The sequence below is a fragment of the Cebus imitator genome, unplaced genomic scaffold (genome assembly GCF_001604975.1).
Source record: "Cebus imitator isolate Cc_AM_T3 unplaced genomic scaffold, Cebus_imitator-1.0 Scaffold94, whole genome shotgun sequence".
NCBI classification, from domain to species: Eukaryota; Metazoa; Chordata; class Mammalia; order Primates; family Cebidae; genus Cebus; species Cebus imitator.
In genome coordinates, this window is record NW_016107409.1 from 2,589,683 (window position 1) to 2,606,818 (window position 17,136).

At 33.7% G+C, this 17,136-nt stretch overlaps 2 protein-coding genes across 3 annotated transcripts in view; one reads left to right on the forward strand and one right to left on the reverse strand.

Annotated features, from left to right (window-relative positions):
• Positions 1-17,136, reverse strand: part of RB1 (RB transcriptional corepressor 1) — a 158,102-nt gene that overhangs the window by 56,752 nt on the left and 84,214 nt on the right. The gene's annotated exons all lie outside the window — the stretch shown is intronic.
• LPAR6 (lysophosphatidic acid receptor 6) lies at positions 76-2,544 on the forward strand. The gene has a single exon (XM_017535959.2). The coding sequence runs from the start codon at positions 1,174-1,176 to the stop codon at positions 2,206-2,208; it is 1,035 nt and encodes a 344-aa protein (XP_017391448.1). The 5' UTR covers positions 76-1,173; the 3' UTR covers positions 2,209-2,544.

Sequence of the window (17,136 nt, forward strand, 5' to 3'; positions counted from 1 at the left end):
ATTATTCCCTGTCTTTTTTATAAAATCCTTTTTATACCTTAGAGGTTAAAGGCCCATTTGATAGCCATCAAACAGTTCTTTGAAATGATACATTAAGATATCACTAACAATTTCAATTTATAAATACACACCCATATACATTTTCTTTTAAAATGTCATATCCCAAACACAAAAGCAATCAAATAAGAGAACAACAGGCTTAATAGTGACTTTTTTTTTTCTTTCAATTATTACTACTAAAACAACTCTGAGAAGCTGCCAGCACACCAGAAGGCATTTCTGCATAAAAAAAGTTAATGAGCAGATCATGCAGCTAAACAGCCAGTGACTATTTGCAAGCCTCCTAGGTATATCCCCAGCAGACACATTATCAGATTAAAGGAACTGCAAACAAACTGGGCTGAAACCTTCTTTGTCCAAACCCAGCCTCTTCTTCCTGTGATGTCATATTACAAATCTAGCAAGCCTTTCTTTTTCACTTCAGAGAAAGCGACCTCAAGATACAGTTGGCAACTGAGGAAAAGGCCTCAATTCAGCAAGAGCTAACATGCTTTGGAATTTATTTTGGCATCTTTAAAAGACTCTTCTGCTTACCCACCATCTGGGATCGTACGGCAGGAAAACAAAAAAGGAAAACTTCATTTAAAAGAAGCAAGAAGTAAAATGGGACAAATTGGGAATGTTCAAGTCTCTGAAACTCTCCACTGAAAAGAAAATAAGATTGATAACTTCAGCTTAATATTTTGGGGCATAAAGAAACATTAACTTTGGAGTATTCATCTTGACTACTGCAATACAAGTTTAGAAGACAAGTGGTTTCATTCTCGTCACAGAATACAGCTTTTCTTTACATTTATAATCCTATGGGTTGGCCTTGTTGACTATATTTTTTAAAGGTTGCTCGTCAGTTAACTGAGCTTTGGGAGTCATGGATTTTCTGAAGGTTAAAAAATGAAAGTATTTTCCTGTTGAAGAACCCAGCAGAAATTTCACAGCAACAGATTTCATGTTTCTTTTGAATCTTTCTGAGAAAAAGGAAATATTTATAAAACCATCCAAAGATCCGGATAATTTGCAAATAAATTGGAAGTTATAGAGGTTATAATCTGAATACCAAAGGAGACTGCAGCCGATGAAAGTACTTCCAAACTGAAAACTGAACGTGCCTTTACGATGGTAAGCATTAACAGCTCTGACTGCTTCTATAATGACTCCTTTAAGTACACTTTGTATGGGTGTATGTTCAGCATGGTGTTTGTGCTTGGGTTAATATCCAATTGTGTTGCTATATACATTTTTATCTGCGTCCTCAAAGTCCGAAATGAAACCACAACATACATGATTAACTTGGCAATGTCAGACTTGCTTTTCGTTTTTACTTTACCCTTCAGGATTTTTTACTTTGCAACACGAAACTGGCCATTTGGAGATTTACTTTGTAAAATTTCTGTGATGCTGTTTTATACCAACATGTATGGAAGCATTCTGTTCTTAACCTGTATTAGTGTAGATCGATTTCTGGCAATTGTCTATCCATTTAAGTCAAAGACTCTAAGAACCAAAAGAAATGCAAAGATTGTTTGCATTGGCGTGTGGTTAACTGTGATGGGAGGAAGTGCACCCGCCGTTTTTTTTCAGTCTACCCACTCTCAGGGTAACAATACTTCAGAAGCCTGCTTTGAAAATTTTTCAGAAGACACATGGAAAACATATCTCTCAAGGATTGTAATTTTCATCGAAATAGTGGGATTTTTTATTCCTCTAATTTTAAATGTGACTTGTTCTAGTATGGTGTTAAAAACTTTAAATAAACCTGTTACATTAAGTAGAAGCAAAATAAACAAAACTAAGGTTTTAAAAATGATTTTTGTACATTTGATCATATACTGTTTCTGTTTTGTTCCTTACAATATCAATCTTATTTTATATTCTCTTGTGAGAACACAAACATTTGTTAATTGCTCAGTAGTGGCAGCAGTAAGGACAATGTACCCAATCACTCTGTGCATTGCTGTTTCAAACTGTTGTTTTGACCCTATAGTTTACTACTTTACATCGGACACGATTCAGAATTCAATAAAAATGAAAAACTGGTCTGTTAGGAGAAATGACTCCAGATTCTCTGAGGTTCAAGGTGCAGAGAATTTTATTCAGCATAACCTACAGACCTTAAAAAGTAAGATATTTGACAATGAATCTGCTGCCTGAAATAAAACATTGGGACAGGACTTAGAAGTTCCTTCAAGTGTGAAAAGTGTCTTTTTGGACAAACTATTTTTCCACCTCCAAAAGAAAATTAACACATGGACATTTTAAAGTCATTAGTATAAAGAAAATTTGTATTCAATGTGTTAAGCATTAACATGTATTTTATTTGTGTATACACTCCATCTGATTTTTCTGAGCCATTTTGATTTGTTCCTTCTTCATTAAAAGAATCTCTTAAAGTTATTCAATGTCTAAAAGTGACTGATTTAAATTATGTGTTAACAATCTGTAATGTCTTTGAATTCCTTTTTATATTAAATGATTTAACTTACTAAATTATTTTATACTAATTTATTTATATAAGTTTAAGTATTTAATATTTTTATTCAACATGCCATTTTTATTTTGAATGGAAGCTATCAATCATTTTTTAAACTATAATAACAATGAGAAAAGAGTAATTTGAAATAATCAAATATTTTTGGAGTATTTTAATATATATATAATTAAAAATGTAGTTTTCTGTAGAAATGACAGCATATTAACATTGATGGAAGAGCTTGAGCAGTAACACACTTATAACATTTTGGGGTTTTGTCTGTGCAGGTGATTTGTAGAAAGCAGATGCTATCTATATGGCATGCTTTGAAGTTACTACTTTGATTTTCTGTATATAACGTGCCCGATTTCAAAATGATGTATGCCACAAAAATTGAGAGGGAGAAAACTAATAAAATGTTACTTTGGTAAGTTTTTACTTAGCAAAAAAATAAAATACTATCAGAGGTATATTTTAAAGGTGTACTTACATCACAATCAAGAACTTACACTTTAAATATGTTAGGTCAGAGAAACACCAGAGATAGTGAAACATAGGACTAGGCATTTAGAAAGTAATATACAGTCATGTGTTGCTTAGATGCTTGCTTAGGTAATTATGTCATTGTGCAAACATCATAGTATGTGCTTACACAACCCAGAAGGTATATACTACTGCACACCTAGCTTATATGTTATACCCTATTGCTTCTAGGCTACAAACCTGGACAGCATGCTACTGTATAGCATACTGTAGATAACTGTAAAATGATGGTATTTTTGTATCTAAATATATCTCAACATAGAAAAGGTACAGTAAAAATACAGTATGATAATCTTATGAGACCACCATTGTATATGCGGTCATTCACTGTTATATAGTACATGACTGTAAACATTTTCTTTTCCTTCACTCTTCTGACCATTTTAAGCCAAATATTGGATAGCTGAAAACATTTCAAGTAGGCAAGATGTTACTGTACATCAAAATGATTTATTAAAGACACAGTTCCTCATATTATAAAGCAGCAAAACTACAAGGCCAAATAACTAAACAATTCATTTCACTAAACATAAAACAGGTATGGCTCTGAGGTATACTTTAGAAAAAAAGTACCAAGTACACTAAAACTTTTTTATTATCTGACATATTATTTTTTAAAAAAATTCAAGCAGTTCTCCAAAGTTAACTAAAAAAGAATGCCTTGTATTTAAAAAAAAAAAAGACATGCAATTAAATTCAGCATCAACCTATCTGATTTTTACGGTCTTAATCTTTCAAGTCCTGAATACAGCTTGGACAAATAACTCTTTTAAGACATAAATTTGATTTTTGCTATTCTCTGGGTGTGAGCTGTAATGATTTCAGAAAAATCACAACCATTTGCTGGACAGGTTAACCGACTTTCAATAAAATAACAGTGGGGGGTTTTCTTGGATACATGGTTTCCTTTAGATAAACCTAAAGCAAAACACATCCTTAGTGCCTTAAGCCCAGGAGGTCCAGGTCACAGTGAGCTATGATCACACCACTGTACTCCAGCACGGACGACAGAGCAAGACCCTATCTCAAAAAAATAAAAAAATAAAAAAACCTAGTGAAGATGCTAACTATGGTCCGTTATATACCAAGAGAAGTATAGACATAATATAAATGTGTTTTCTTCCATTGACCTAAAATTCCTTTATTTGATTCACACTTCAGTCAATAAAAATACACTACATTCTTAATACATACTGAGATGAAAAGCAACTACGAATTTACTGATCTCGAGGAAAGGGGCGGAGAATTCTGTAACTGAGATTTTTCAGAACTCTCCTCAGCTTAAAGATCTGTGAGTAAAACTTAAGGCAAGATCACAAGCATGAATATAACTTTAAAAAAAACAAGTAAAACAGTCATTAAATAGTTGTTATTACTATGTTCATAAAGAAATTTTTGGTGTCTCCCAGGAAGATTAAATGAATCAAAAGTTTTGTAAGGTTCTTCATAAAGCAATACATCACAGATAATAAACATAGTTTTCTCATCTAGAACTTCAAATACTGAGTAACTCTTACCTATGGACAGAAAGTATATCAGAACAAAATTTATTTTCCTTTGTTAGTGTACACTTTGTGGTAAATTATATATTCTGAGAGTTTTCTCTTCCCTTCCCTCTTTACTCAGAAAAATCTATATTAATATTAGAACTCTGATGATTTTACTTTTTATTACTTTAAAAAGATAGTACTAAGCCCCCTACAGAAACTGTGCCCACTATTTTTAACATTTTCATAAAACAGATGATTTAACTAATATTCCTTCCCACATTAACTCCCTTCAAAGGAACAGAGTAAGCTGAGAAAATTTTTCAGGTGTGGAAAAATGGTTTTCCAGCACCCTAATAATTTCTGAACTTAGAAATCATATTTTCTGAGAAAATATCAACTACCTAGTTTACCAAAAAAAGCATAAAGAATATGTATTGTATATAATACATTCACAGAAAATTAAACTGAACATACTACTTAAGGAGTTATCAACAAACCTTAATATTCTACGTTCAAAATACCGAAAGTAAATTGGAAGAATAAATCCTAATTATATATATTGGTATTTAAAGATATCCTAATTACAGACATTGGTATTTAAATTAAGAAATATAAGATAGAAAATGGAGCAAACTTCATATTCCCATCTGAAAAACATTTGGTTCATGAATGGTGCATAGTTATTAAGAATCTGAAGTGACTGCATTTTTGTCCTATAATTTTGGACCCCTGATGAGCCAAGTACTTTGTCTTTTGTCAATATATTAAGTTACTATTGCCTAGGAGAAGCTTTACTACCTTCCAACACCTAAATTTTTTAGTGCCTAAATGCCAATTCAACTCTGGATGTCACAAATATTCTTAGTTGTGAATAAATTTTTGTGTATAAACAATTTTATTAACACTGCTTAGGCAGAGATGTACTCTTAAAGACTCCAAAAACAAAATTTTAAAAAAAGCTTTTTGGGGCTTTCCTGAAAACTGAATTACCAATTTATAACATGGCTTCTAAGAAATAAATTACAAATTAAAAGGAACTAATGAACGAACTTAAGTAGAACATATTGAGATCTAAACCCATCAGATTATTTAATGATCAACAATATTACCTATTTAGCAACATTTTTCAGAGATTAACATGTATATACTCCTAAAATCTCTAATTCTCAAATTTCTATTTTCTCTCATTTTTACTTTATATCAGTCAGTTTTATAAAACTACAAAGAATGTCAGTTAAGCAAGGCAACAGACCAGATAATAAATGTAGTTTTATAAAATTACAAAGAATGTCAGTTAAACAAGGCAACAGGCCTGTTAATAAATGAATAGGAAATTAACTCCAGGTAAACTTCTCTTTTTTATCACCGTAAAATGATAGCATAAAGCCCTTCCCACCTTGCCCTCTTCCAGCTCCCAATAGATTTACTACAATAACCCCTTAAAAGGGTACAAAATTACCTCTTTCATTTGAAAAGCAGTGTTAAAAACAGAATCCAAAAGATAGAACCCCAGAATTAGTATAATTCAAAAATTGAATAATCAGTTTTCTCAAAACTTGGTTTACTCATAGTGGATTTCAAGTGATATTTTTAAAATAAATAAAGTTTAGGTAATTGTGACAAACACTTATGTGTTGTATACTTACAGCAGAGTGACAGTTAATAGCCATGGAGTAAATGTGCTAAGTTCATTATCATCCTATCAAAATGGCTTCTGGAACATTTACAACTTAGAACAGAAAGGGCCTGATGGTCATCAGATATAACTACACCTTAGGCTGAGGATACTGAGAAACCATAAGACCAAAGAACAGACACAATGTCACATAATGAATTAAGGTAGAGACAGGGTAACAACCCTGTTTGTTTTTTTAATAGAAAGATGAGGTCTTGCTATATTGCCCAGGCTGGACTTGAATACCTGGGCTCAAGCAATATTCCCACCTCAGCCTCTCAAACAGGTGGGACTACAGGTGCAGGCCACTGCACCTGGCTGAACCCAGGGTTTTTTTTGTTTTTGTTGTTTTACTTGTCTAGTTATTTAATGGTGGCAAGGAGAGCACCACAGGCAAAGACCCTGTGGGAGAGAACTTGGATACTAAAAGGATTAAAACATTCAGAATGGCTGGAGATATAGGGCTGACATCTTATATATTCTTATAGGCCATGTTAAGACCATGTTAAGTGCTGAGTTGTGGAAAGTCTTGAAGAATTTCAAGGTAGGAGAGACATGATCAAGTAAAGATTCATCTGATACAGGGAGGAGATGCATTTGTCTTCAACAACAAGAGAAAAATAATCACAATAAGAACTATATTAACACAATTTAAAGGACTCTTCCTACCCTTTTTTTCTGATTTGTCCTTTCTCCCTTATAAAAATGGGAGAAATTCTTTTTTAAATGATGGTGATAATAGATGAGAAGAATATTTTAATGTCATTACTTGGCAAAATTTGGACAGCAACCTTCATGGAGAAATTGCACCTTCATATATATTTTAATGTCATTACTTGGTAAAATTTGGACAGCAACCTTCATGGAGAAATTGCTGGTGGGAATGAAAAATGGTACAAACCTTATGGATGGGAATTTGGCAATATCTAACACACACATAAATACACACACACATTTAGCCTTTGACCCAGCATTCTCACTTCTAGGTATTTATCTTGAAAACACAATTTCATTTATATGAGCATACACACACATACACACATACATACACACACACATTTATTGTGGTAATATTTGAAATTGCAAAATACTGGAAATTACCTAGATGTCCAATCATAGAAGACTAGTTGAACAGACTGTAGTATATATACATAATACAGTACTATGTAGCTGTAATAATGAGAAATATCTCTTAAATTGATACAGAGTGACTTCCAGAAGGTAGAGTTAAATGAAAAAAAGCAAAGCATAAAAGAGCACACATAGTGTGCTACCTTTTGTATAAGAAAATGGTGAAATAAAACATGTATGCCTGCTTATTTTTATAAAAAGAAACACAGGAAAGAATAAACCAAAAAACAAGGGAAGGGGTGGAAAATGGGATAGAAGAAATATCAAAGAATATGACATTTTTCAGATTATACCTTTTTGTATAGTTTTCACTTTAAGAAACATGTTAATGTTTTATATCAGATATTGACAAACTTTATTCTCAAGAAGTAGATAGTAAATATTTTAGGTTTGCAGGCTATATTGTCTTGTTGCGACTTCTCAACTTTGTACTGCAGTGTAAAAGCAGCCACAGACAATACATAAATGAATAAAGTAGCTGTGTTCCAATAAAATTTATGGTCTGTGGGCTGTGTGTGTTATCTCCTGTTATATCTAGTCAAAACTGTGGGCCAAAAAGGATGGGGGGAAAACACCCTAGAACTTCATTCATTTTAGTGTCTGGCACATAACTGGTCTCAACAATTAGAATGAATCTTAAAATTCTTCAAAAGCCCAAGGAAAAAAGGGAAAAATTCTTTTGTTAATACACGAATTCATTATTTACTCTTATTACTTGATTTATCAACTTTAAACTGTATTTGTTAAATTTTCACCGTTTAGATAAGGTTATACAAATGCTAAAAGAAACCACTTTGTTGTTGAAGCCATTCTTAAGGAAACGATCTGACTTCTCATGTGGAACAATTTTCTGGGCTTGTTGAATCCTAGGATTTTTTTGCATTTTTCTCTCTGCACTAGTGTGATAGTTTCACTCTTTATTAGGTCCCATGATTTCCCCTTTTTTGGATTCTTTTTTCATTTTGTTAAAGCATATTCCCTAGTAATTTCATTTCAAAATTCTGAGTCCTTGCATTTCCGAATTTCATTTTGCTGTCATGTTAGATAAATTTTAGGTTACAAAATATCCAGTATTCCTAGAGAGAACTTCAGTGCTGATCTGGATCTTATTCCCCTGAAATAACTTGCTTTTTCTCTCTGGAAGCTTTTTAAATGTTCTCATTATCTTCAGAATTCTGAATTTTCACCAAGATGTATCCACATTCATTCACCATGCTTGACACTATAGGCTTGTTCCATCTAAAGCCCCCTTGTTTTTGTTAGCTTTGGAATTTTTTTTTTTTTTTCTGCTCTTTTAAATTATTTTATCTCCTCCATTTTTTCTGGTCTTTCTTATGGCAATGATAAATATTGAACTGAGGTACCTGAAAATACTAAAGTAAGGAACTATATAACCTACCAGTACAATAGTTTGTTGTGTTTTCCTCCTAGAAAGAATTGCCTTTCCGACTTCTTTTTCTTCAGGTCTGTTACAGAAGTCTGGGTTTACTTCAGTTTCTTTTCTGCTTCTCCCTTTGGCACCATCAGGAAACCTTAGCCTTGTGTAAGTGTACACAAAATCTGGAGGCAGAGCAGGCTTGTATCTGTATAGTTTGTGCACTGCACAATAGCATGTACAGACTAAACTCCCCTGCTAGGGCTGCTGCACCCAGATGGCATTTTTCTGTAATTCATTGGTACAGAGGAAGATGCTTTTTTTTTTTTTTTGAGACAGTGTCTCCTTCTGTCACCCACACCAGAACGCAGTAGTGCAATCATGGCTCAATGTGGCCTCAGCTTCCCAGGCTCAAGCAATCCTCCCACCTCAGCCTCCCAAGTAACTGTGACTACAGAGGTGCATTTTCTTCATTCTCATAGGCTGGCATGGCCTTAGATGGGGGACTGGTCCAGGTGTTTCACGTTCTTAAAATGTTGCTCACAAAGTGTAGTACCCAGACCAGAAGCATCAGCATCACCTGGAAACATATCAGCAATACAAATTCTTGGACCTACACTGGAAACTTTGTAGCTGGGCCCAGCAATCTGTAATGTGTGTTTTAACAAGCCCTCCAGGTGATTCTGATGCATGCTCAAGTTTGAGGAATATTGCCAAACAGCACTTCAGAAAACCTTCCTGATTACTGCCCCACTCTCTGTATCTGCTACTTTGAGCTTGGGTGCTAAGACTCCCACTTTCACCAGACCCTTTTCCTGGCGGTGTTGTGTGCTGTGGTTTTCTCTCCTTTATTGCAGCCATCAAAACACTCTTAATTTATTTTTTGTGCTAATAAAATGAATCAACTCCTCTACCTCCCTCCATAGTTTTTCTGCTTCACAGTCTAAGTACTGCTGGGTTTCACCCCACTGTGGTATGTGTCTTCTTTTTTGTTGTTGTTGTTGAGACAGAGTCTTGCTCTGTTGCATGGGCTGGAGTGCAGTGGTACAATCTCAGCTCACTGCAACCTCCCCCTCCCAGGTTCAAGCAACTCTCCTGTCTCAGCCTCTCTAGTAGCTGAGATTACAGGCCCATACCACCACACCCAACTAGTTTTTTTGTATTTTTAGTAGAGATGGGGTTTCACCACATTGGCCAGGCTGGTCTCCAACTCCTGACCTTGTGATCCACCCGACTCGGCCTCCCAAAGTGCTAGGAATACAGGTGTGAGCCACTGTGCCTGGCCTGGTATGTGTCTTTTTTGTCACTTCTGTAGGGTTGGGGGGAGAAAGGCGATGTAAGTGTGTGGTCACTGCTATTCTGATGGGCTAAGTTCCATTATCTCATTATAAATAAGACCTAGTCTCATTTTTAAAAGCAATTGCACAAAGTTACACAAAAAATCACACTACTTAAGCCCTTTTACTGCTGCTAAAAAATAACAAGCCATGTTTTTATATCAAAACACAGGAGATATTCACATTACTAACAACATAATCTTCAATTTAATTTTATTTTAAAAATGATAATTTTCCAACTAATTTTACCAGTTGTTAGCTCATATTTTAAGAGAACATAAAACTACAAATCATTTACAATTCTTTATTTTAAAACAAAAACTTTCATTTTATTATACCAGGATAAAATATTCACATTGGACTAAAATGTAGTGTTTTTAGGAAAAAATGTTTTATATATTGTACTTTATGAACAGAAGCAGTTTATTTAAATAAAATGAATATTACTTAAGACTTAGCACTAACAAATTATACCATTTGGTTCATATGTTATATAGGTAATTTTTGCTAGTGGCCAAAATTATTGGACAAAAATTACTATACTTTATGTTGTGGTCTGATAAGACTTCCTGAGATGAAAAAGACAGAAAAACACATGATTCGATATAATCTTAGCTACTTAAAACAAGGGGGAAAAAATGAACGTGTGTTTTGGAAAAAATGGACAAGCAAAGGACACATATACATAGTTTCTCTAGGGCCAAGAGTGGTGGCTCATGACTAATCCCAGCACTTTGGGAGGTCCATGCAATAGGATCACTTGAGTCCAGTAGTTTGAGACCAGCCTGGGCAACAGCGACACCCCATCTCTACAAACAATTAAAAAAATTAGCAGGGTGTGTTGGCTCACACCTGTAGTCACATCTACTAGGGAGGCTTGGGTGGGAGGGTCACTTGAGCCCAAGAGTTCAAAGCTTCAGTGAGCTATGATTGTGTCACTGCACAGCAGCCCGGGAAAACACAGAGACTCGTCAATCAATCAATCTTCTCTACAAGGGATTTTTTTACCAGTATGTCCATCCCTTCCCCAGGCCATTTATTCTTAATTGGAATTGAAATGTGCAAAAGTTTATTTTCAGAAGACCCTGTTAAAATACGTGGGTTCAACTTAATCAGATGCTAATCTAAAAGTGCATACTATTAAAAGTGCCCAATATTCCTATGAAAAAGATAATGCAAAAATTTGTATTTTCAAGAACAGATAGTAAGTTCAGTAATTGATTAGGGAATCCTATGTTCATTTTTGTTTATGACTCATATAAAAGACAAGTAATGTCACTTTTCCACCTTTTTCACTTTAATGTTTAAAAGAAAAAAATGACAAACTCTAATTTAAAAACTATCATTACTTAATATGTAAATTTTAAAACTTTTAGAAAATTAAATTATCTTAAAATATGAAAAGGGCATAATGATAAAAACGACCAGACTTAAAAGATAGCATGACAGATTTATGTTAATTTTTGAAGAATTCTTAAAGAATATAATAGAAATCTTAAAGATAAATTTTTTGTTATGTTTAGTGGAGGCAAGAAACACTGAAACTTAGCAAAGTAAGAGAAGGCTTTTTGAAAGGCTAAGACACAAAACCAGCTGTTTCCTATTCTATGTTTCCTTATCATGTTCTAAATGTAGCTCTTACAGGAGACACCAAAAATATCTTTGATATTTGGCCATTTCTGATAAAAGTGGAAAATATGAAGAACCAATTAAGTAATTAATAACAACACACAAACGTGTATGTTGAAACAGACTGGGTTGTGACAGTTCAGAGTTTTTAAAACATGCTATAAATATTTGGGAAAATGAAATGCCAAAAATTTGTCCTATTTTATAATTAAAGGTAAGTAAGCTTAGATGATATAAGAATAACTGCCTTAGGAGTTCTAAAATTTTAGTAAACTCAATAATTAATAACAGCCTTTTATTTTGCCGCGGAAATTCAGAAGCTACACTAATTAGAATCGATTTCTCCAATTTCTCTTCTTTGTTTCTTGCATATCCAGAATTCTAGAGCTCTTCCTCACAATTCCAGTTAAGATATGACTATAAGTTTCTAAGCTGAAAATTCTAAAACTAAATTCAAGTAATTATCTAACATCATGGCTCTTTATAAAATTCTCTGCATAAAAGTATATGTTCTTCCACCCCACAGGTTAAATACAGAGAATATTTCTTAGTTATTCTTTTACCATTGCTACTTCCCTTCTTGTTTGTACTTGAATAGTGAACTAACACCACCCTCAGGGTAATTACTGACATGAATCATAACTAAAGCAATATAACAAATTCCAACTGCAATATAACAGGGAACAGTGCCCACACTTAATAAGGCTGGAATCCCATGATGCCTTTTTCCCCTGAACTTTTTCCACTTTGAGAAGGTGATGGGGGTACCTCAAGAGAACAGAAAAATTCTCTGTACTTATAGTAAGCCAAGATAAACAGGTTAATACTATGTAACTGTATCCTGAGTTCTCTGTTCTTAAGAAATCACTGTATAGAGGAAGAAGAGGAATGAATAAAGTGTACTAACAATTAATTGTTATGTTTCTAATTACTGTTCTCATACTTGCTCATATATTCCTCACAACAAATCTGAAAGTTATCCCTATTTTACTCACAAGGAAACCTGAGATACAGAGACATAATTTGCTCACAATCACACCAAAGCAAGTTACATGACATCTCTGGACCTCAGGTCTCTTTATCTATAAAATAGGAATAGCAATGTTTACCCCTCCAGGCTTCTGTGAATATTATATAAGATCTGCTAATTCAAAGTCCAGGCACTTTTTGCTATAGCATAGAGAAGGATACAAACACAGATGAAACATGAGCAAATAAACTAATCGTGACAACGCACATACCAGACAGTAAACAACTACACACTGAGAGGAAACACAGAGGCTAAGAGTATAGTCTCTGGAACCAGATAGCCTGAGTTAAAATTCTGGCTCTGTTACAAACTAGTTTTGTGGAAAAGGGAAAGTTTCTCAATTTCCCATGCCTCAATTTCTTCATCTGTGAAACAGTGATAATGACAGAATCTATTTCATAGAGTTGTGAGAAGTTATGAGTTAATACACTTAAGCACTTTTATGCAAAAACATACGCAAAAACAATGTAACAGGACATATGCAAAAAGATTACCTATTATTACATCTACACTGAAATGTCACACACATAAGTGAGGGTTATTTTGATGATCTTCTGTATGATGACAGGCAAGCTTCCAAAGAAGTAAGCAAAGTAAGCAAGTGATGAGCACTGCTTCCTAAACTAAGTTTCTATGGGCTATCTACAAGACATTCCTGAGTTGTTAGACTTTTGCTTTTTATTTTGAAAATCCCTGAATTTCTTAGTCCCTTGTGCCAGTTAATGAACAAAAAGAATGGGTAATACGTATAACATGGATGGTGTGGTAGGGAGGGGTGACATGAATAGACAAATTATGAATACGTCTTTACAGTAAACTGGCAATTTTTCATGTGTCAGAGTGTTTTAAGATTAAAGAAGGGATAGATGCATGGAGAAAAAATAGACTTAGGGGTCAGACATAGGATTCAGGTACTAGTAGTCACTTGAGCAAAGGTTTAGAAATGAAAAGAACTTTATGTTTAAAATCATAAACAGATCTGAATAAAGAACTCAGGCTTACATAAACATTTAATACAGAATACCTGCATTGAATTTCAACAGTTATCTCAGTTTCTTTAGGTTTTCTTATTGTTGTCCTTTTATTAAACATACGAGAACCCACATGAAAACCCATTTAATGCCTTATTAATCCTTAACAATGATGAAGAAGAAATACAGTTATTTTATTACATTGAGCTTATATTCCTAGATTTTTAAACAATCATCTAATTCCATGTTAGTGGATGATTATTCATATGAGTTAAATTAGTATCCTTATTTTTGTTTGTATTCTTTCTGCTTATCTATAACTTAAAATTTTTCTTTATTAGTTCACTAGTAGAAAAATAATGTCACCATAAAAAATTTATTTCTAAGATATTGCCTTCCTTTATTTTCCCTTCCTTATTGTTACAGTTTTTCATTTGTATAGAAGATGAGTTTAGGCATACCTGGAATCTTTTACTAAAAACAGAGAAAGAGTAAAACAATAACAAAATCTCAGTTCTAACGTTTCAGTCCATGAAAACAATCTCGATGACCATCTCACCTCATTCTCACCCCTTCCCTTGAAAGTTGATCCAAATACCTAATTTCAACCCAAATTATTATGGATTCTGAAAACACTTATAGTAAAGTCTCATTTCTAGCAGTTACATGAACAAAAAATATACACATACTAGCATTTACTTTTATAATATAGTTTGCTCATTTTTGTAACATCTTTTAATACTTCTTCCTGAGAAACAAATCAGACCAATAGTCACAGTGAACTGCACAAAGGAGCTGGTCAACAAATGTTACGTTCCCTTTCTTGTTAACAGTTAGCTCCTAGGCAAAACACTTACTGTGTTGCTCAAGATAAAAAAATACACATACATATTATGTTTTCACTTAGAATAAAATTAACTTACTATTTATATTGTTCCCTGTTACACTGTCCCATATGCCTGATTACATATTATAGAGGTAATAAAAACAGTGTGAATGATTCAACAGATAGAATGTAGTACAGTGACAAAGACCTTTACTAGAAACCGACATGGAATTTGGAATCAAATCAATATGGGTTCAAATGCCAACTTGGTGACCTCAGACAAATTACTTACAGAGAGATGATGATCTGTTCTAGGGAATTGTAATAAAACAGATTTTTTTAAATAATATAATAAATCTGAGAGACAGCTTTAAAAAAAATTACAGGACGCTATCAAACTACCGAGAAAGAAAAGGAGAAAATGCTCAGCATTTAAGCCCAGATGTCTTTAAAAGTAATGGAAAAATAGATGTACTGAGAAGCAAAGTCACATTTAGAACAAACCAAATAATTTCAGTTTTGAATAATGAAGTCAAGTCTCCCAAATCACTTGAGAAACTAGTATTTAGCTGTGGAAGTTAAGGGCACAGTATTAGGAATACATTGGGTCAGAGTGAAAAAGGTTAAAGCCTTAACTATGTTTTTAGAATACACTTTTAAAAATTAAAATAAAATGTTTCCTCTTGCTGGCAAAGGAAAGTAAATACATGGTTATTTTAAGTAATTCATGAAGAGTTTTTAAAAATATAGCATAATTAATTAGTCATTATATTAGCATGGCTGTTGTGTAAAAGTATATATGGCATCATACTGCTTCATTGCCCTGACCCATGTTTTCAAAAAGTGTTAAATGTGGCTTAATCATTATCTTACAGTTCACTTGCCTTCCTGAGTTGTAGCTCTCAGTAAAACATAACTTTAAAAAAATGTCTAATGGTAAATACTTAAACACTTGTGCAAAGTGCACCAGAGGTTAGTGATCCACCATACAGACAGACAACAGATATCCATTTTGGCATTTTGGGAGCCACAGACTTCTCTCTTTTGCGTTTACTTCCTGTCAAATTTGACATTTCAAAAGAATACCAAAGAAGCTTAAAATTCTGTTTATAAGTTTGTCAATAAATCAGGACTGCTCCTGGATTAGGTTTGCCAGTATTTTATTGAGGATTTTCACACTGATGTTCATCAGGGATATTTTCCTGAAATTTATTTGTTTTGTCTCTGTCAGGTTTCAATATCAGGATGATGCTGCCCTCATAACATGAGTTAGGGAGGAGTCCCTCTTTTTTTATTGTTTGGAATAGTTTCAGAAGGAACGGTACCAGCTCCTCTTTGTACCTCTGGTAGAATTCAGCTGTGAATCTGTCTAGTCTTGGGCTTTTTTTGGTTGGTAGGCTATTAATTGCCTCAATTTCAGAACATGTTATTGGTCTATTCAGGGATTTGACTTCTTCCTGGTTTAGTCTTGGGAGGCTGTATGTGTCCAGGAATGTATCTATTTCTTCTAGAGTTTCTAGTTTATTTGCATAGAGGTGTTTATAGTATTTTCTGATGGTAGTTTGTATTTCTGTGGAATTAGCGGTGATAGCCCCTTTATCATTTTTTATTGTGTCTATTTGATTCTTCTCTCTTTTCTTCTTTATTAGTCTGGCTAGCAGTCTATCTATTTTGTTAATCTTTTCAAAAAAACAGCTCCTGGATTCATGGATTTTTTTGAAGGGTTTTTTGTGTCTTTATCTCCTTCAGTTCTGCTCTGATCTTAGTTATTGCTTATCTTCTGCTAGCTTGTGAATTTGTTTGCTCTTGTTTCTCTAGTTCTTTTAATTGTGATGTTAGGGTGTTAATTTTAGATCTTTCCCTTTTTCTCCTGTGGGAATTTAGTGCTATAAATTCCCCTCTTAACCCTGCTTTAGCTGTGTCCCAGAAATTCTGGTATGTTGTGTCTTTGTTCTCACTGGTTTCAAAGAACTTATTTATTTCTGCCTTAATTTCATTATTACCCAGTAATCATTCAGGAGCAGGTTGTTCACTTTCCTTTCCATGTAGTTTTGCGGTTTTGAGTGAGTTTTTAAATTCTGAGTTCTAACTTGACTGCACTGTGATCTGAGAAACGATTTGTCATTATCTCCATTTCTTTGCATTTGCTGAGGAGTGTTTCACTTCCAATTATGTGGTCAATTTTAGAATAAGTGTGATGTGGTGCTGAGAAGAATGTATGTTCTGTTGATTTGAGGTGGAGAGCTCTGTAGATGTCTATTAGGACTGCTTGGTCCAGAGCTGAGTTCAAGTCCTGAATATCCTTGCCAATTTTCTGTCTCATTGATCTGTCTAATATTGACAGTGGGGTGTTAAAGTCTCCCACTATTATTGTGTGGGAGTCTAAGTCTCTTTGTAGTTCCCTAAGAACTTGCTTTGCGAATCTAGGTGCTCCTGTGTTGGGTGCATATATATATTGAGGATAGTTAGTTCTTCTTGTTCCATTGACCCCTTTATCATTATGTAATGTCCTTCTTTGTCTTTTTCAGTCTTTGTTGGTTTAAAGTCTGTTTTATCAGAATTTTTTTTTTTTTTTTTTTTTTTTTTTTTTTTTTTTTTTTTT